General features: G+C 29.9%; 1 protein-coding gene across 1 annotated transcript in view; it reads left to right on the forward strand.

The window, feature by feature from the left end:
* Window positions 1-469: 469 nt before the first annotated feature.
* Window positions 470-21,815, forward strand: part of LOC114346012 (protein couch potato) — a 408,847-nt gene continuing 387,501 nt past the window's right edge. Inside the window, exon 1 of the mRNA XM_050649860.1 lies at window positions 470-951. Coding sequence (XP_050505817.1) covers window positions 919-951 — 33 coding nt within the window. The 5' untranslated portion in view covers window positions 470-918. The remainder of the gene's footprint in view (window positions 952-21,815) is intronic.

Raw genomic sequence — 21,815 nt, forward strand, 5'->3', positions numbered from 1 at the left:
CCAGAACTCTTATTAAGAATCACTTTTTTTCATAAAATTAATAATAAAAGAGTTATCAGAATTGAAATAACTGAAAATAATGTTAGTTATCCATAATTGTCAAAAACAATTTTTTTTCAATTAGAAGGATGTAATTGAGTTTTTAATTCCAAACAACTTTTCATAATAGCAATTTTCAATATTGTAAAAAATAAAGCTACTTTACTTCTGAGTGAAATTCAAACTTTTTGACATACCTCGTATAAAATTCATAAAATTTGATATCTGGTGGTTGAATCTTGGGTTTTGGACCATGCATAACTTTTTATAAAGAATAACTTTTTTTCGTAAAATAATAATAAAAAAGTTTTCCATATGGATACAACTTACAGGGACGTACTGTATAAGTAGATTCACAAACATTATTTATTATGCATAAGAATTGTTGCCATCGTTGCATTCGTCCGTTCGTCACTAGAATATTTTTATTTCCTCTCAAAATATGTTATTTCCGATACATTATTATTATGTAGCCAGGAAATTAATATTACACCTGCCGTTTCACCGTCAATCACCTCGCAACCACCCCACCTTTGGGAGAACGGTTCCGCCGCGCCCACCTCGACCGTTTCCGCGATGTCGACGGCGCACACCCCCGTATTCTTTGAAAGACGGCGACGATTGTGGCGACGGTCGCAGTAGGTTTTGAGCCAACCGAATAGGCTTCATCCGCCGCAAACAGTGACAGTTAGCGGATTCTCTTCTAAAGCTAAGGCTAGTCGCGATCCGTGCTTCTCTCACTAGACCACGAGTCTTGTGGTTAGACGGTCGCGTATTCCGTAGATTTGTACCAAACGAAGTTTTGTGACAAAAATTACGTAAAATCAGGTTTTGTGTTGTTATTGTGGGGTGTTGTTATTTTCAGGACCTTCGTTCACGATGGATTGTATTGAGATCTGCCCAGAAAATGAAGTAAATATTTTTAATTATGATTAGTATGCGATTTATGAAAACCGCAATTTATGTCAACAATATAAGAAGTAGTAGCTTTTATTCTTTATTATAAATATTCTTCTTGATGGAAAATCACTTTGAAAGCAAAAAAACGTACAATAAGGAAGACGAGCCATGAATTGTTCTAAAATAGAATCAGTTCCTATTTGTTAATTTAAATAGAATCTTAGAGCTATTTCAATTCGAAATGTAAACATTATTTCAACTGAAATTTATTTTACTGTTTTTCAGCAAAAGTAAGTTTGTTTATTTTTGCCGTCTCTAAAGTTGTAACATTGTTCGAAATATTTATCTTTTGACTTGCAGGATTTGTGTTTTTTTATAAAATGAGCTTTTTGGGGAATATATCCATATTTTTTGCATTTTAGAATAATAACCCAAATTTTTAGAACATAAAGAAAATTTTTAATAAACTATTTTATATAACCTACATTTTATAATTACAAATAATTATTTTACCGCATGTTACTAACTTATGTGTTAAAGTATTAAATAAGAACTTTATATAAAGTGTTTTTTATTGGTTTGTCATATCTATTATCATCGTCTATATTCTATATTTTTTGTTATTTTTTCTCAATTAAGTAATAGTTGTTTGTTTTAATTTATCCTACAACTCTTTGCTTTACTTATAGGTCCAGTTAATGTTTAGTGTTATGTATCAAATCATCCTTGTCATATTTACTTTTAATATCATAACTAATTAATGCCTAAAATATGTTTTTTATTTAAAAATTTTACTTTTACATAATTATCAATAATATTGTTCTAAATATGCAAATATTTTAATTATCAATATTGTTCCAAATAAGAATATATTCATAAAATTGTTTTACGTCTTTACATTTTTGAATTTTGGGGCGTGTTATGAATAGGACACTGCAAATATTAGCCAATTTGCAAGTATGTGTAATTGAGTTAAAATCAATAATTATGAAAATTAACATTTTTATTGGCATCTAAGTAATAAAAATAAGTTTATGTTTTTAGATATTGTATAAAACAATTATTATTACACAATTTATTTTTCAAAAATATTTTAGTGGTTTGGCTTAAAATTTTCTCCTTGACATCGCCTGGTTTCTTCACGATTTTCCATGAAGTAGTGTTCTTTACCATCGAATTTTATGTCCATAAATACTGTGGATGTAGATGTTCTCGGTTTTTTCTACTATACTACCGTATAGAGTCAATTTTAAGTAGAGAACTGCTACATATCGCTGAAAATTAATAAAGTAACTAATATTTAAGTTATTGACTCGTTTTTACAGAAACCATGAATTTACTAATGTCATCGATCAGTCGTATGAATATTGGCCAATATCCTTTCTTAGTTTTGATTTTAGTGGCATAGTTTCCAAAAAAGAAGTAGTGTTCATGTATATACCTCCTATAAATCTAATACCTATAATGTTTCAACACTTGCGGTTAAGAAATACACGTTTTCCTTTGATTCTAGCTTGTGTCAAAGGTTCTATGTTATCAAAAGAATATCGCACCTGCGCTCGAAGAGTGTCATAACTCAAAAAATTTTAAAATCGGTTTTATTGCCTTATAACATAACTACACGCGTGGCATACTTTATACGCCACAAGAAAATACACTTAAAAACAGGGGATTTGTTTATTTTTTTTAAATACACTTAGTTGTTTGTTATAAACCTTATTCAGCATCAGTGAATACTTGGAATTCCTTCTGAGTAAGCCAATTGAGATTTATAACTGGAATAATGGAATAACTGGATTTCATGATAAATAAAATTACTAATAAAATTTTTTTTGTAATATGATTTTTTACAGGAGAAAAAGTATTGATTATAAAGAAAAATATATTTTGTGCCATAATGACTAAAAACAATTGAAATATCTACTTATATTACTAATTATATTAATATAATCGTGGCGTACATTGTCCACCACCGAAAATAACAAATAATAAACTGTAAATTACGATCTTCCCAGAACGTCGATTATAACGAAACTAAAACCAAATTGTAAGGCACATTCCAGTGATAGGTTAGAGAGATAAACAAGGTCAAAAATTAAATTTTTAAATATATTTGCAGTAGAATTCTTATATCTGGCGTACAAAATACGCCAGCGCGTGTAGGCCAGCGCGTGTAGTTAAAGGTTAATAAAACTATAAACTCCTATCTCACAAATTGTCACGTCTATGGGTCAAGTATTTATCGTCAGATGACACTAGTATCATTATACGATTATCCAAAATCAACGACGCACTGAACACAAACAGTCACATATCGACTTGTGCAAAGCATTTGTCCGTCTAAGATGGACGTATTTATCTTTCTTTTTGCCGTATTTTGTGTTTAATGTTGCTACTTGTATTTAATGTTACATGATTAAAAAGTATAAGTCTGTTAACCAGATAATAATAATGATATTGTACTGCAAGTGTCACTTTTGATAAATAATATTTCGTAGTTTTCGTTATTTTATCTGTATAGTGTCACAACTCAAAAAAAATATATTTTTTAAATATTTTTAATATACTGAATACGCTATTTTATAGAGCCTCAAAAACCATTGTAACTGACTAAAATAGCTATTATTCTAATTTTAATTGTTTTTGAATTCAACCGAAAATGTTGTAGAACAAACTTTAAACCTCGTTTTCTCGAAATTTTACTTTTTTGACTTACGACACTCTTTGAGTGGAGGTGCGATATGCTACTGTAGAACACTTATTATCGTCCCACTTCACAAAAAGTATTTCTTCATAAACATCAAGTCCAAAATCATAAATATGATCCACGAGCTTCTTTACCGAAAGTTTCTGTATCAAGTATAGGACACTTGACTAATCTATTTTCCCGCAAGGTTCCTATTGCTTGGTATCTACATTATTGCAAATTACTTAAAAATAATTAATTTCTGCTGGTAAACGAATTATTAAAAAATACGCAGTGGCTTGTAGGATCAGAAATACAATCTAACATACACTGTACCCACTACCCTTGATCCTAAGGTCAAATCTTAGCGATAATTGTTAGTGATTGTTTTGCCAATAGAAAAGGTCAAAATTATGACAGAATTTACTACTTCAACAAATAACCCAAAATTTGTAGTCCGATCCAATAAGCTTTCCACGTATAATAGTCTAGGCGCCAGAGGTGTCACCGTGTCATATTCAATTCTGATGGACAAACTCAACGGTTTCTTATGGATTTTTGGCTGCTAATTATGAATTTCGAGGGAGGATTTCGATCCGAGTGGTCAAAAAATTGTTATAAACAATTTAATTGTTTATAAATTGTTTATAAGGCTCTGGCTCATAAACTAAAAGAGATAAAAAAAAATGTTTTAAATAAATTTTGTTCCTTAATAAGAAACGAAGAAACAACCGTTTACTAAACTTAAATCTGACAATTATAACTCAAGATATTGTAAAATTAGTGCACAATGCAAATTGCAAATTGCAAAATAAGTATTTTTCGAAGCTTTATCGATCGTAACTCGGCTTCTACGCATGCAAATGAGCCTTATAAGGTGTCGTTTTAAAGCTTAATTAACAGGCTTCCAAACAAAGTTTGTTAAATTACTTTGATCTTCATTTGTTTTAAAGTTATACTCGTTTGAAGTTACAATTTTCTTAAAAATATTATACATTCATTTGTTTATAAGGGTTTCAAGCAAATTTGAGCTATAAACATTTATACTTTAATGAACAATAATGATAGAAAAACTCAAAAGGAACAATTTTAGGTTACGAAAATGTTCATAAGTTTATTTTTGGCCAAGATGTCGATATTTTAATGGCGCGCTATGAGGCGGAAGATCGGCTTACAGTCAATTAAGTATTTTTCGACGCTTTATCGATCGTAACTCGGCTTCTACGCAGTAAAATGAGCTTTTCATGGTCTCATTTTAAAGATTAATTAATAGACTTCCAAACAAAGTTGTGAAATTATTTTATCTTCATTTGTTCTAAAGTTATACTCGTTTGAAGTTATAATTTTCTTAAATAATTTGTACATTAATTTTTGTATAAGGGTTTTTAGTAAATTTGAGCAATAAATATTTATACTTTAATTAAAACTAATAATAGAAAAACTAAGAAGGTGTATTTTGAGTTTAGGAAAGTGTTCGTAGGTTTATTTTTGGCCAAGATATTGATAATATAATAGCACAATTTGAGGCTCAAGATCAACTTACAGTCAAGTAATAAATATCATGGTAAATATACCGATCGACTACTCTCGTGTTACACTATTTTGCTCAGGAAGCCTTTACTATTCTTAATATGTCTGTCAATGTCTACAATAATATAATATACTACTGTCAATTCTGTCTATTTGTTACAACAAAGTCATTGTCTCTTAATAGTGTAATGTGATATTGATTCGTTGCAATAATGAATAATTTAGTTAATAATAAATTATGTATTATATGTCAAAAAAGTATCAACATTAAAGTGTCTTCTACTGAGAACGGTTGTGCACGTATAATTGAAACAGCAAATATTCGTAAAGATTTTTCTCTTGTTTTCTCTTGTTGAAGGAGGCATTTCTCTTGTTAAAGATATGCCACCAACATCAAACTCAATCCACTTACATATAAAACGAGCATTTTATGTGGTGTATACACAATTAACGTGCCTCGAAGATTCTGCAAAAGAACTTGATCCACTTGTATATGGATATCTTATAGATAATGAAACTGAAGCCCCAAAAAGTTTTAATTTTAATGCCTTCAAAATCAGATTTAGTACCACCATGTGTCTGTAAAAATTGCTCGAAGAATTTATGTAGACGTAAAAAACCTGAGATTCCCTGTATATCTCGATGCAGATGTATGAAAGAATATGTTTGTAAAAATAGTAATAATAAATAATATCAACTCACTTTTTAGTTATATTTCTGAAATATTAGTTTTTAATGTGTTTTTTTTTTCTCATTTAGTACAAAAAATAGAACACAAATTAAATAGAATGAAAGGTGATACGAGATACAGTATGATGATTTAATAATAAGAAGTATATGATAAAATTTTATTAGGATCTTCAAAAATGAAAAATCAAGATAACGTATATATATACATAGAAATTATAATTTGCATCGAGATCTTAGCGCGTGAACCTTTACGCTGTGAGCCAATCTTGCGCCTCATAGCGCGCCATTAAAATATCGACATCTTAGCCAAAAATAAACTTACGAACAGTTTCATAAGCTCAAATTGTTGCTTTTGAGTTTTTCTATCATTATTGTTAATTAAAGTATAAATGTTTATAGCTCAAATTTGCTTGAAACCCGTATAAACAAATGAATGTACAATATTTTTAAGAAAATTATAACTTCAAACGGGTATAACTTTAAAACAAATGAATATCGAATAATTTAACAAACTTTGTTTGGAAGGCTCTTAATCAGGCTTTAAAAGGACACCTTATAAGGCTCATTTACATGCGTAGAAGCCGAGTTATGATCGATAAAGCTTCGAAAAATACTTATTTTGCAATTTGCAATTTGCATTGTGCACTAATTTTACAATATCATGAGTTCTAATTGTCGGATTTAAGTTTAGTAAACGGTTTTTTCTTCGTTTTTATTAAGGAACAAATTTTATTTGAAATATTTTTTTGTTTATTTTTTAGTTTATGAGCCAGAGCCTTATAAACAATTTATAAACAATTAAATTGTTTATAACAATTTTTTGACTACTCGGATCGAAATCCCCCCTCGAATTTCGTAATCAGCAGCCAAAAATCCATAAGAAACCGTTGAGTTTGTCCATCAGAATAGAAAATGACACGGTGACCTCTATTTGGCGCCTAGACTATAACTGATTCAATGAGTTTATTCATAGTATTTGACAATCATTTCATTAACTTTATTTTTATATTTACTATCCAAAATAATATTCGCTAAAATATTCGTTACTGCGAAAGAATTTCTCTTTCTAAAGTATATATTAGTAAGTAAGTAAATTACGTGTCAGGATTTCTGAGGGGTATCATCTGGAGAAATAAAGAGATGAGGCTGGAAGGGAAAGTACGCATGTACAAATCATGTGTAAAACCGATCATGAAGTACTCGATAGAAACAAGATGTGGCAGAGTAGAAAGCAAGAGAATACTGAGAACATCAGAAATAAATGAGAATAAAACACTGAAAACGTTTGTTTTCTATACTTCCACAAAATTTATTATAACTATGTGACTACAGCTGTTTCGGCAGAGTGCCTTTCTCAAGTGATTTAGTTTACAATGTGTTTGCCTTTTTAAGGTCTTTAACTGAAAAGGTTAAGGAGTGGGGAGCTGTTTGTCTCGAGTTGGTCATTTAGAATTATATCTGTATTTTTTAATTTATTAATTTCCATAGATTCCAATAAAGATAGCTTAAGGCCTTTATTTTGAATATGCAGAATTTGAAACTCTTCATTCAAAGAATGATTGTGATCTAGAAGGTGAAGTGCGTATGTAGAAGTGTCTGTTTTTCTATTATTGAAAGCCCTTTTGTGTTCTGCTATCCGTTTGTCAAAGGTTCTGCCAGTTTGACTGATGTAAGTTTTCGGACAGTCACCACAAGTTAGTTTGTAGACACCACACTGTAGTTGTTTTCTCTTTCGGCTCCTATTGTTCTTAATATATTTGCTTAAGTTGTTATTAGTTCTGAAAGCTGGTGTTATTCCTTTCTTCTTTATATATCTGGCTATTTTTGTTGTTATCTTGCCAGTATATGTGATAGAGCAGAAGGTACTGGGTTCTTTCTGTGGTAGTGGATAGACTAATATCAGGACTTTCTTATGGAGTTTTTGTTTTAAAATTTTATTAATCGTTTGTTCGTTATTGCCTTTGTTTACTGCTATTTGTTTAATGATGTTCAGTTCTATTTCGAAGTTATTTATTGACATGGGAATTTCTGTCAATCTATGTATCATGCTATGGTAGGCATCTAATTTGTGTTGTGTAGAATGGGATGGTGAATTATGTGTAGTTGTGTCAGTAAGTATGGGTAGGTTTATGAAATACGGAGAACTCATGTTTGCTGTGGGTCTGGAATAACACCAGCTTTCAGAACTAAAAACAACTTAAGCAAATATATTAAGAACAATAAGAGCCGAAAGCGAAAACAACTACAGAGTGGTGTCTACAAACTAACTTGTGGTGACTGGCCGAAAACTTACATCTGTCAAACTGGCAGAACCTTTGACAAACGGATAGCAGAACACAAATTGGCTTTCAACAATAGAAAAACATACACTTCTACATACGCACTTCACCTTCTAGATTCTAGATCATAATCATTCTTTTAATAAAAAGTTTAAAATTCTGCATATTCAAAATAAAGGCCTTAAGCTATCTTTATTAGAATCTATGTAAATTAATAAATAAAAAAATACAGATATAATTCTGAATGACCAACTCGAGACAAACAGCTCCCCACTCCTTAACCTCTTCAGTTAAAGACCTTAAAAAGGCAAACACATTGTAAACTAAATCACATGAGAAAGGCACTCTGCCGAAACAGCTGTAGTCACATAGTTATAATAAATTTTGTGGAAGAGTAGAAAACAAACGTTTTCAGTGTTTTATTGTTATATAAAATGAACTTTCATCAAGTAACGGCCGAATCCATCAATTATTAATAAATGAGAAAGTTAAGGTCAATAACTGGGAAAACACTAAGGTACACAATACCGAACGACAAAATAAGAGATCTCTTTAACATAAAAGACATAGTACGGTGGGAAAGACAAAGAAGACGAAGGCGAAGAAACCTGTATTTATATAATGTACTCCCTATATTAACACGTCCGTACGAATTTGAGAGGCAAACATTTCATTTTATTTGCGGTATATAGGAATTTCAGATAATAGATAACAGAAATAAAGATATGAGGCTGGAAGGGAAAGTACGCACGTACCAATCATGGTGTAAGACCGATCATGACGTACTCGATAGAAATAAGATGTGACAGGGCAGAAAGCAAGAGAATACTGAGAACATCAGAAATTAGAACGTTAAGGTCAATAACTGAGAAAACACTGAGATACAGAATACCAAACTATAGAATAAGAGATCTCTGTAACATAAAAGAGATATTACGGTGGGGAGACAGAGAAGGCGAAGAAACCTGTATTTATATAATGTACTCCCTATATTAACACGTCCGTACGAATTTGAGAGGCCAACATTTCATTTTATTTGCGGTATATAGGAATTTCAGATAATAGATAACAAAAATAAAGATATGAGGGTGGAAGGGAAAGTACGCACGTACCAATCATGGTGTAAGACCGATCATAACGTACTCGATAGAAACAAGCTGTGACAGGGCAGAAAGCAAGAGAATACTGAGAACATCAGAAATGAGAACGTTAAGGTCAATAACTGAGAAAACACTGATATACAGAATACCAAACGACAGAATAAGAGATCTCTGTAACATAAAAAACATAGTACGGTGGGGAGACAGAGAAGACGAAGACGAAGAAACCTGTATTTATATAATGTACTCCCTATATTAACACGTCCGTACGAATTTGAGAGGCAAACATTTTATTTTATTTGCGGTATATTAGACCAGGACTAATCTGTAAAAAAACGTGTATTTTTTGATGTGAGAGATGGCATTCGGATTTTTGCAGATAAAGTTAGGTGACACCTTCAGTCATAATAATTGACTTATGCTCATTCTCAAATATGCCCGGAACATTAATAAAAAAATTAAAATATTTAAAAATTTCGAAAAACATCGATTTTTTTCTGCTTCCCTTGCTTATAACTTTAAAACGGTTCGTTTTGGAACAAAGTCGTACAAAAATAAAATAATGATAATTAAATTTTGTATGATATACGACTGGTCAAAAATGTCTTAAGGTATTACCTTTTCTGCAATATAGCAATAAATACAAAATAAGGGGGCAAAATACGCCTGTTGTTATTCGATGTTTCTTAACCACTTTGGTGGCACTTAAAATCTTAGTAATTTGCTTAGAAAATTCTTATAACTTACGTAAATGGTCTACCAAATTTTATTAAAATAGACCTAATAGATTTTGCATAATAAATTTGCAATATAAATGTTTTTCAAAAAGTTAAAATTTTTTAAAATCTTTCTGAACAAAAATAGACCATTTAGAAGTTGGCTAATTTTTTACATATAAAGAGGTGCTCTACCTATCTAATACACTTTACAGAATTAAAATCGGATTATTTAATGGGCATCAGCAATGTTTTAAAATTATAAACAATTTTTTGGCTTATAAACAAATAGCTTTGTTTAATAATAAAAGAATTAATTTTTAGCAATGCAAATAATTAAAACTTTGTAAAACTATAATTTGACTTAAACTTTCAAATGCTGTCAGCAGAATTGCTATTTTATTTTTTAATCAAAATTTATTTTTCTCGTTCAAAAATTGCAATTTTTCGATTTTTTGCATGTTCCACCGCGTTTATCTCGAAAACTATGCATCCTACGAAAAAACTTGCAAGAACATTTTTTGCTTAGAATTACCCAAGAAATACAAAAAAAAAGTTTTATTTTGCGAAAAATCGATGTTATGTAATTCCTCAAGTTCTTTGTTTATAACAATATTATCGACATCCGGATCAACTGTTACCCAAAAAAATTCGTGTTCTACGGGTCAAAATACATAAAAAAAAACTTGGGTAAGTCCATCTAAATAAAGAAGCCCTTAGCACCCCCTCCTGGACGCAGCACTAATTTGTTTATAAGCCAAAAAATTGTTTATAATTTTAAAACATTGCTGAGGCTGCTTAAATAATCCGATTTTAATTCTGTAAAGTGCATTCGATAGGTGGAGTGCTTTTTATATGTAAAAAAATTTACAACTCTTTTTATGTTCTAGTTTTTGTTGTGCAAGATTTTTAAAAAATTTAATTTTTTAAAAATGTTTAGATTGCAAAATTATTATGCAAAATCTAGTAAGTCAATTTTAATGAAATTTGGTGGACGGCTTCAGCACATTACAGAAATTTTCTAAGTAAATTAGGAAGGTTCCAAGTGCAACCCAAGTGATGGAAAAACATTGAATAAGGACAGGCTTGTTTTGCCCCTTAATTTTATATTGATTGCTATTTTGCAGCAAGGGTAGTAAATTAAGACATTTTTAACCAATCTTATATGATAGAAAATTTAATTATTTTTGTTTTATTACTATACGACTTTGTTCCAAAATAAATCGTTTTAGAGTTATAAGCAAAAAAATAGAAAAAAAAACGAAATTTTTTGAAATTTTTAAATATTTTATTTTTTTTTTATTAATGTTCCGGGCATATTTGAGAAGGAGCATAAATCAATTATTATTAACGAAGTTATCACCTAACTTTATCCGCAAAAATCCGAATGCCACCTCTCACATCCACCTAAAACAGATACCCCAGGCTGTGGGTGAAAAAACGTGATATAATTCAGGAATTTTTGAAACCTATCAGATGTTATAAAGGACGATGCCAGGAATAACTTCTACTAAAATGTGACCAAAAATATTGTGAGCTTTTTTTTTAATTGCAATTTTCATTTGTTAAATTTGCAATTTTTAAAGATTTTTAATTTTGCAGCTTAGGATATTGATTTTAGAGAAAAACTTTTTGATAGAAAGTTGTAGTAAATTAAAAAACCTACAATTTGAGCTATGGTAAGTTTAATTTCGTTTATTGGTTATTGCAAAACAGCATGCGAAAGGTCCAAAATGGCCGTTTTTTACAATTGCGTTATTTATTTTACAAATAATTTTTTTATTTTTTAAAGCTTTAAAATGAAAATCTTTCAATTCCAAACATAAAAAAAATTGCAAGGCCGGATTAACGAATTTGTTGCTTAGATATTATAAATTGTTTATCCCAAGAGGTCAAATGTCGAAGGCTATAACTTTTTGAAGCAAAATCGTAGAGAGTTGTTGTAACATCAAATCTCCTTCTAAAGAGTTATGTTTTCATATTCTGATGTAAATAAATGCGTAAAACATTTTTAAACCTCTAATTTTTGGGTTTGAAAATAAGGGGGCAAATTTCGTTATAAACATTTAGAGCTGAAGCGGCCCAGTACATCCTATGAGTTTTTAACTTACAGATTATTGTTGCTGAAGGGGAAACGAAGATTTATAAAAAAATAAAAAATTTCTACGACCAGCTGAAGCCGAGCTAAATGTGGGGTTTGAAAATAAGGGGGCAAATTTCGTTATAAACATTTAGAGCTGAAGCGGCCCTGTACATCCTATGAGTTTCTAACTTACAGATTATTGATGCTTAAGACGAAACGAAGATTTATAAAAAAATAAAAAAATTTACAACCAACTGAAGCCGAGATAATTGTTTATTTTTTCTTAAATCGTAGTGCCTTTATTTACGACAATTAAGAAATTATATTAGAGTCATTGACTAACGAAAGACTAATATTATCTTAAAATAAAAATTATTATAAACTATAATTACATTTAATTATTAAAAATTATTTTTAAAATCGGTGCTTTTGCGAGCGGCCGAATTTTGCAAATCGCCCGGCTCGCTACACATCCGCCCGCTCGGAAAATTTTTACGTAACTTGTATTAAATTTTGACCAAAAAAAATTTAAAAATATTACCATTATAATATACAGTGTATTTACCACTGTATTTGTTTTTCTTGATAAACTTTTATATGTGAAATCTCATTTCTGAAGAAATAATATTACAAAAATGATACATATAACTATATTTTTAATTTTTGCATTGTTATATAAATATAATAATAATAATGTTACTTCTTATTATACAATATAAAACTTTTTCTTCTTGTAGTGACTATCCGTTTTGGATGTTGGCGACCATCATGACAATTTGGCAAACCCCATTTGGAAACTGAGAACCAGGAGGGCGAAGGATTACCTTGCTAGAAAATTTACGTACGTCGTTCAACACAACAACTACAAATCTTTTTAAAGCAGCAGTAACGATTTAGTGTGCAAGTACAGATTGCCATGATGGTCGCCAACATCCAAAACGGATAGTCACTACAAGAAGAAAAAGTTTTATATTGTATAATAAGAAGTAACATTATTATCATTATTATATTTATATAACAATGAAAAAATTAAAGATTAAATTAAAGATTAAAGAATTAAAGAAAAACAAATACAGTGGTAAATAGACTGTATATTATAATGGTAATATTATTAAATTGTTTTCGGTCAAAATTTAATACAAGTTACGTAAAAATTTTCCGAGCGCGCGGATTTGAAGTGAGCCGGGCGATTTGCAAAATTCGGACGCTCGCAAAAGCACCGATTTTACAAATATTATCTCGGCTTCAGTTGGTTGTACAAAATTTTTATTTTTTTAGAAATCTTCGTTTCGTCTTCAGCAAGAATAATCTGTAAGTTAGAAACTCATAGGATGTACAGGGCCGCTTCAGTTGTAAACGTTTTTAACGAAAATTGCCCCCTTATTTTCAAGCCCAACATTTAGCTCGGCTTCAGTTGGTCGTAGAAATTTTTTATTTTTTATAAATCTTCGTTTCGTTTTTAGCAACAATAATCTGTAAGTTAAAACCTCATAGGATGTACAGGGCCGCTTGAGCTCTAAATGTTTATAACTAAATTTGCCCCCTTATTTTCAAACCCAAAAATTAGAAGTTTAAAACTGTTTTACGCATTTATTTACAGCAGAATATGAAAACATAACTCTTTAGAAGGAGGTTGGATGTTTCACCAACTCTCTACGATTTTTTTTTTCAAAAAGTTATAGCCTTCGACATTTGACCTCTTGGGATAAACAATTTATAATATCTAAGCAACAAATTCGTTAATCCGGCCTTACAATTTTTTTTATGTTTGGAATTGAAAGATCTTCATTTTAAAGCTTTAAAAAATAAAAAAAAATATTTGTACAATAAATAACGCAATTGTAAAAAACGGCCATTTTGGACCTTTCGCAGGCTGTGTTGCAATAACCAATAAACGAAATTAAACTTGCCATAGCTGAAATTGTAGGTTTTTTTAATTTACTACAACTTTCTATCAAAAAGTTTTTCTCTAAAATCAATATCCTAAGCTGCAAAATTAAAAATCTTTAAAAATTGCAAATTTAACAAATGAAAATCGCAATTAAAAAAAAGCTTACAATATTTTTGGTCACATTTTAGTATAAGTTATTCTTGGCATCGTCCTTTACAACACCTGATAGGTTTCAAAAATTCCTGAATTATATCTTGAAATCGACCTATTTTTCACCCACAGCCTGGAGTAAGATCCTTCCTGGTCTATATAGGCATTTCAGATAATGTCACCGCAGTATGTTTAGAATTTCATGAATCGATAGCGGACGAAAGTGGGATGTTCTTTTTACAATAAATCAAGAACTTTAAGGTTTATTTACCATTAAACAATAATACTTAAATAATTTAGGCAAATATGAGAAAATGAAAAGTATGAACAATGTATACTTATAATAGAGAGAAAGGGAGTTCGGGATAGAAAATCTCCGTTTTCGGCTGAGTTTTTATCGAAGGTATAGTCAGCACAACTACGCTTCTAAGAAAAGCAATCGACAAAATTTAAAATGCTATTAGTTGAGTGCATGGTTCAACCATTATAGGTCAGCGTCCTATTTATAGATAACTCAAAAAATTTTTTATACCCTAAAATTTGTTTAAATTGAAAAAAATGTCCATAGTTATTTTAGTCTATCTATAGTAAACTGAATTATAAATTTTGATGAATTATATCTCAAATATTCTTTCAACAAAGTTTCACATCGGCCCTTTTTTATCGTTTACTTGATTATTGTTTGCTGATGAATGTTTATTTAAACTATATTCATGTTCATTCAATCTTGGAAATATAAATTGCTGTATCGTCAATATAAGTTTTATTTTACTTAGATAGGATATTGGTAATTTGAATCAGTTGAATCAGTGAATCTGTGCAGAAGTCGTTGTACTTTACATCTGCCTATTGCCATTTGCATTTGCGCTATAGCGTAAAATATATACTCTATAGGACAGTTCAAAATTCAAAACCGCAAATATATGAAACAGTTTCATGAAACACTGAAAATTTTGTATTAGAAAAATTTTGAAATTGAAAAAAAGTCGGCGGTAATATGACTTCAACCTCTGAAATTCGTCTAACGATTTAGAATACTTGTACGGCTATGGCTATACTAATACAATATGTTGGATAGATTTATATTCATTTTATATTAATTTATATTATTAATTGCTTTAATTCCTTATCTACAGTGAAAAATGTTGCATGTGCTCATCAAAATCTAATTAATGATATTTCAGCCCAATCATAAATTTCTTTACAATTATTATTAGTCTTGTAATCTCCAAAATTATTCGTTTGAAGGAAAAAGCATAACAATTTATTACGAGCAGTGGGTAACCCTTCTTTGTGAGTTTGAAAGGAAGGTTAAGCTCCGGTAAGATTTGGGAAAATATTTTTCTTTTTTCCTGCTGCGAGCGAAATTACAAAGATAAAATAAATATTTAAAACATTTTCGTTTATAATGAAATATTAAATTTAATTTCTTTTACTTTTAAAATACACAAGGAGAAAAATGGTATTTTTTGCAATGGAAATTTTAAATTCAGTTTAAAAACACTATTAGTATTCTTGCTACCTATATAATTTTAAATTAATATTTGATAAATTTGTAGTTCGGATAAAGTTATCGGAGTTTTATGGAAATAATATTTATAAGATACAAAATCAGTGCAAACTTATTACTTCTGTGGTTTTTGGGGACGCTTGTGACAATTAAGAGGAAAAAAAGAAGTTGTCAACACATATGGGATTAACGAAGGCTTCGTTGCTCAGATTCGGTTAGAGATGTGGGAGTGGCTCTTTACATTTTCCTATTAGCTGGGAAATAGATGATAAATAATAGACAAAAATAAAAAAAAGGAAAAGAGCTACTAGATCTAAACTAGGACATAATGGACAAAAAATAAATAAAATGAAGCAATATAAAGCCGAAAAGGCGCCACTTTGTTTTTTTAGTTTTGAAAGGGAACACAAAGAAAAACTCTTTAGACAAAAATATAATAGGAAAATTAATTAAATTTAAATAAGTATCGCAAGATAAATATAAATTTATATAATAATATAAAAATAAATAAAACCTACCTTATTCTTTCTTACTTATAAGTCTGGATCCCGCGTATGAAAAAAAAGTTGATTAATAGTAAGCTGAAAATTTGTTAATAGCTTAAGGGTGTCTAGTCGGACAAACTTTGATATATGGGAACATTGCAATAGGGGAAGTTTTAATTGTGGAACAGGTTAAAAATTTGGAACGGTCAGACCACGAAAACGGCACATGTATTTTGTCCGACAGAACAGACTTAAACTCTCCAAACAGAGATTAAACTCTCATGCAAAAATCAGACTGCTATTTATCACCTCTCATAATTCCTGTCATTTGAGATATTCTACATGTTCCACTCATTAAAGCACCCATTTGGTGATAAATAGCAGTCTGATTTTTACATGAGAGTTTAATCTCTGTTCGGAGAGTTTAATTCTGTTCTGTCGGACAAAATACATGTGCCGTTTTCGTGGTCTGACCGTTCCAAATTTTTAACCTGTTCCACAATTAAAACTTCCCCTGTTCACGTGTTCCCATATATCAAAGTTTGTCCGACTAGACACCCTTAAGCTATTAACAAATTTTCAGCTTGCTGTTAATCAACTATTTTTTTTCATACGCGGGATCCAGACCTATTAGCTGACCAAAGAGAAGGGAGTTGGATAATTAATAATAAGCAAATATTATTACAAATGGACACTATTTATTAAAAAAGAATAATAAAAAATTGAAAAGAGAAATTAATGTGGACCTCTTTCTGGTTTTACATATAATAGTGGAGTCACTGAAGGTGGATATGAGCTATTACCTCCGATTTCGTTGAACCTCCATCAATTTTCATGAAAATCGGTAAGTAGTTAGAGAATACCTCAAGGAACAAGGGTGACGTGATGCCAACTTGCGCTTTTACCCTGGGGGTGGATGGCACCCCTTCTCGGGGGTGAAAATTATTTTATTAAAAATAATACCATAAATCGATAGAGGGACAAATTCTAAGTAAAATTTGTTATATAAAGTTATTAAAATAAATCAAAACTTTTTGAGTTATTAAACATCAAAGATTTTAATTTTTCGTGAGAAAAATCCATGTTTTTAACCGATTTTTCATAAATAACTCAAAAACTGTAAGTTTTTGGAAAAAAGTTATTATTACCAAAATTAAAGCTAATAAAAAACTGGTATATAATATAATATAAAATTAAAGCTAATAAAAAATCAGGTTCACCTAAAAACCATTTGAAAGCTAATTTCAAGGGATAATAAAACAAGTTAAATTTATCCTTTTAAACCTCTTACTTTTTTAAAAATAAAAGGTTAAATTAGTCCCGGTTATATGGTTGTCGCAGCAAAATTTAAGTTTAAAACGTTTCTATCGCGGTTATTTTTTACCCTAGGGAAATTGTAAAAACGGTAGAAAATTTGGTACAGAAAAAACTAAAATTTGGTTATATATTATTTTTTACGAAGATTAAGTATTTTTGGAGTTATTATCAAAAGAAAATGAAAATTTTTTTTCATCGGTTTTTAACCGATTTTTCATAAATAACTCAAAAACTGTAAGTTTTTGGAAAAAAGTTATTATTACCAAAATTAAAGCTAATAAAAAACTGGTATATAATATAATATAAAATTAAAGCTAATAAAAAATCAGGTTCACCTAAAAACCATTTGAAAGCTAATTTCAAGGGATAATAAAACAAGTTAAATTTATCCTTTTAAACCTCTTACTTTTTTAAAAATAAAAGGTTAAATTAGTCCCGGTTATATGGTTGTCGCAGCAAAATTTAAGTTTAAAACGTTTCTATCGCGGTTATTTTTTACCCTAGGGAAATTGTAAAAACGGTAGAAAATTTGGTACAGAAAAAACTAAAATTTGGTTATATATTATTTTTTACGAAGATTAAGTATTTTTGGAGTTATTATCAAAAGAAAATGAAAATTACAATAATTTTAAAAATTCTGATTTTCTTAAATTATACCTTTTTTTCAAAAATATGCATTCTAAACCGGTCAAAATTATTGAAACCATTACTTATACTAATATAAAAAAATTCTATTAAGGATTACTAGAAATTTTAATTTTTGTGGAAATGGCGTATGTTTTATTTTTCACTTTTTCCTAAAAAATTCGAAAGTGCTCTCTTATTTTCATCATAACTTGCTTAATTTTGATGCTATTAACTTTTACTGGAGCTCATTTGATAGGTATTCCGAAGTACTTCGATAAGTATATGGCACGTATATTTTATGAAAGGCATCGTTTTCCCGTTATTTAAGATTGAATACTTAGATTTGAGTACTCGTCTAAAAAAATATACATTCAATTACCCCTAACTCACTTTCAGTTAACATTAGTTTTGTTTTTTAAGCAAGTAGTTTATTTCGTTTTTTATTAGCTTCAATCTTGGTAATTAGAACTTTTTTGTAAAAACTTATAGTTTTGGAGATATTTATGAAAAATCGGTTAAAAACATGGATATTCCTCGCAAAAAATTAAAATCTTTGATGTTTAATAACTCAAAAAGTTTTGATTTATTTTAATAACTTTATATAACAAATTTTGCTAAGAATTTGTCTCTCTATCGATTTATGGAATTATTAAAAAAATAATAATTTTCACCCCCGAGAAGGGGTGGAATCGACCCCCGGGATAAAAGCGCAAGTTGGCATTATGTCACCTTTGTTCCTTGAGGTATTCTCTAACTACTCACCAATTTTCATGAAAATCAATGGAGGTTCAACGAAATCGGAGGCGAAAACCTTCAGTGACTGCACTATAAGAGGTATCCACGCAATCCACGCAATGCATTACTTGTTACTTGTTTTAGTAACTGAACTTTTAGTAACGTAAAAAAAACGTCTTCATCTCACTAAGATTATTAATAAAAACTGCTTGAGATATTTAGTTAACTCTTAACTGCTTGCCAAGGAAACAGGAGGTTCTTCCACACCGAAATACAAGCCATTGACTACCGACAATTTTGTAGCCAGATCGATGATCTTTATAATTACACCTAAATGCAATCTATTCCGGGTATTTTAAAATCATCCACCGGACACTACACAGTTAGAAGTTCGACCTCTTTATCTCGTTGGCTGATCTATACTGCCCTGCTAAGAAAAAACCCCGTATCTCCAAAATTTTAAAAATTTAGATTTTTGCACGATTTGAATAATTATGATTTATATAACATATTCACATAGAAAAAAATCCGTATTTTACATTTCTATTTTATGAAAAAAATAGTTTCCCCGTAAACGCCAAAAATGACTATTATGCTATAGTATAAACCTGGCATTTAATGATTCATAGTAAAAACCGGGTATATGCTCAGCAGATACGGGTTTTTAACGTAGGATAAACGATATGCGAGGTTTTTTTCTAAGAAACAGAGCAACCCCGCTAATAATAGCGCTGTCATTACAATGTTTTAACTAAGCATATTGTCGTGTAAATCGACAATGTATTATCTTGTTTTGACTTCTAAAGACGTTGTGTGCTATTTAATTAGTGTTGATATTAGTGGAAAAGTTGGAAAATAATTCGTTTGGTAAGTTCACATTTTTATAATAAAATTTTATTAGATTAGAGGTAACCTAAATTGTTTTTTTTTTATTTTCAAATGTTTAAATCATTTAACAATAAGATTGTTTTGTTAACAATTGGAAATATTTTAATTGTAGAATCTTGACCTCAAAATATTAAAATTTAACACAAATCACTTAGATAGAATATGACTGGTTACTGAGTTACAGGGTGTTTTGCTTGTATGGTTGTTCGTTTTTTGATATGTTTCTTTTTTTATATAGTAGGAAAAATGAAAGAATACCCATGAACGATCGCATCAATCACATTTTATTAAGATAATTAATAATCTATCTCTCTCATTTGTTATTTGCCTGTATATAAATATTTATATAGAACTATTATTTATTAGATATGTCTTCGAAGGCAAAGAAAATGATTGCAATGGCGCAAAAGGTAACTGAATTGGACCCAACGTCGAATTCCTCTATTTACAAAGAAGACGATATTCAGCTAGGTGTTCTGGAATCATTACCGTATCCCTTAACTTCTATCACAGTAGAAATAGACATGGTTGAACCAAATAATACTGATGGATGTTTTTAATTGGCCGTTAAAACATGTAATTCGAATAGTGTGGTGGTGAAAGAAATGGGAGTTTCCGATTTTTTTATCTGGAAAGACGTATCATCACAGTCGAAATTAAAAAAGGCAGAGTCACGTGTTTACTTATCACAAGTTGTTAAAGTAATTTTAAAGAGAGAGAGCAAAACTTTACACGTTAAAATTGACGATAACGAAGAGTTGATGGAGATTGACTTTTTGCAGAGCAGAGTGTTAATATCTGGGATAAAGGACCCGTCACCTGGGACCACACCTTCTGGGATTGCTCAGAGTAGAAAGGACCAAATAATAAAAAACTTAAGTGAAATTATACCTGAGAACCGTCATCAATTTTGGGAAGAATTACCAACATTAAAATTACCGATTAAAAATAATTAATTTTCATTAATTCAATAATTTTTTGTATTTTTAAATAAAATTTTTCATAAAAACTTATGTTTTATTCAACAAATCTTCATAGAAAATATCATGTTTTGCCTCTCGAGGCAGTTATACAGTGCGGTGGAATAAGTGTTGCCCCCCCCCCCTGTTAACTTGTTTATTTTAAGAATATAAGCAAAACGCTCGGACAGGTCGATTTTTAAAATAATTATAGTATATTATAGCATCAACGTTTCGAACTTTACGCGATACCTCTTGAGGTGACAGGCATAACTTTGATTTTTTTAAATGGTAAAGTACATCATGTGACACCTCATTTAACAGCTTTTAAAATACTGATTTCAAAAATGTATAATAATTTAATCCTTTTTGAGATCGCAGGCCCAAAATTTCGGTCGAACTCTTTTTAAACGCATTTTTTTTTCGAATTCTGAGAAAACTATTAAGTATTTTTGAAAAATTTAAACGCAGAATGAAAGATTAGATTATTACCGAAGGCTGACAGTCCCTTAGAATAAACAAAAAGTTTCTTTTGAATGATATATTTGAAATTAAAATCACACTAAATTTTCTCTTTTTTCCACCACTGTGACTTATTAAAATAAACATTATAGGAGTTCTCAGGGAATTTGGACCATCGAGAATACTGTAATATTTCATTCTGCGTTTAAATTTTTCAAAAATATTTATTAGTTTTTTTCAGGATTCGAAAAAAATGATTGCATTTAGAAAGAATTCGACCGAAATTTTGCCCCTACGCTCTCAAACAGGATTAAAGTATTATACATTTTTGAACTCAGTATTTTAAGAGATTTTAAATGAGGTGTCACATGATGTACTTTCCCATTTAAAAAAATCAAAGTTATGACTGTCACCTGAAGAGGGATCGCGTAAAGTTCGAAACGTTGATGCTATAATATGCTATGGTTAGTTTAAAAATCGACCTGTCCGAGTGTTTTGCTTATATTCTTAAAATTAGCAAGTTAACAGGAGGGGGGGCAACACTTATTCCACCGCACTGTATAAATTTTATAATAATTACATAGTTAAAACCACGCATAAGACCAATTTGGATTATACGTGGTTTTAGCTAAGTAAATTTGACATAATTCTTTGCATTCATAGACCGTATGTCGCGTAACTAATGTCCATATTGTAATTTTGCAATTTTTATTTTTGAAATAAGTTAAATATGATGCTACATACTCTACCCTAAACGATTTTATGTTA

Source organism: Diabrotica virgifera, chromosome 4 (assembly GCF_917563875.1).
Source record: "Diabrotica virgifera virgifera chromosome 4, PGI_DIABVI_V3a".
Lineage (NCBI taxonomy): Eukaryota > Metazoa > Arthropoda > Insecta > Coleoptera > Chrysomelidae > Diabrotica > Diabrotica virgifera.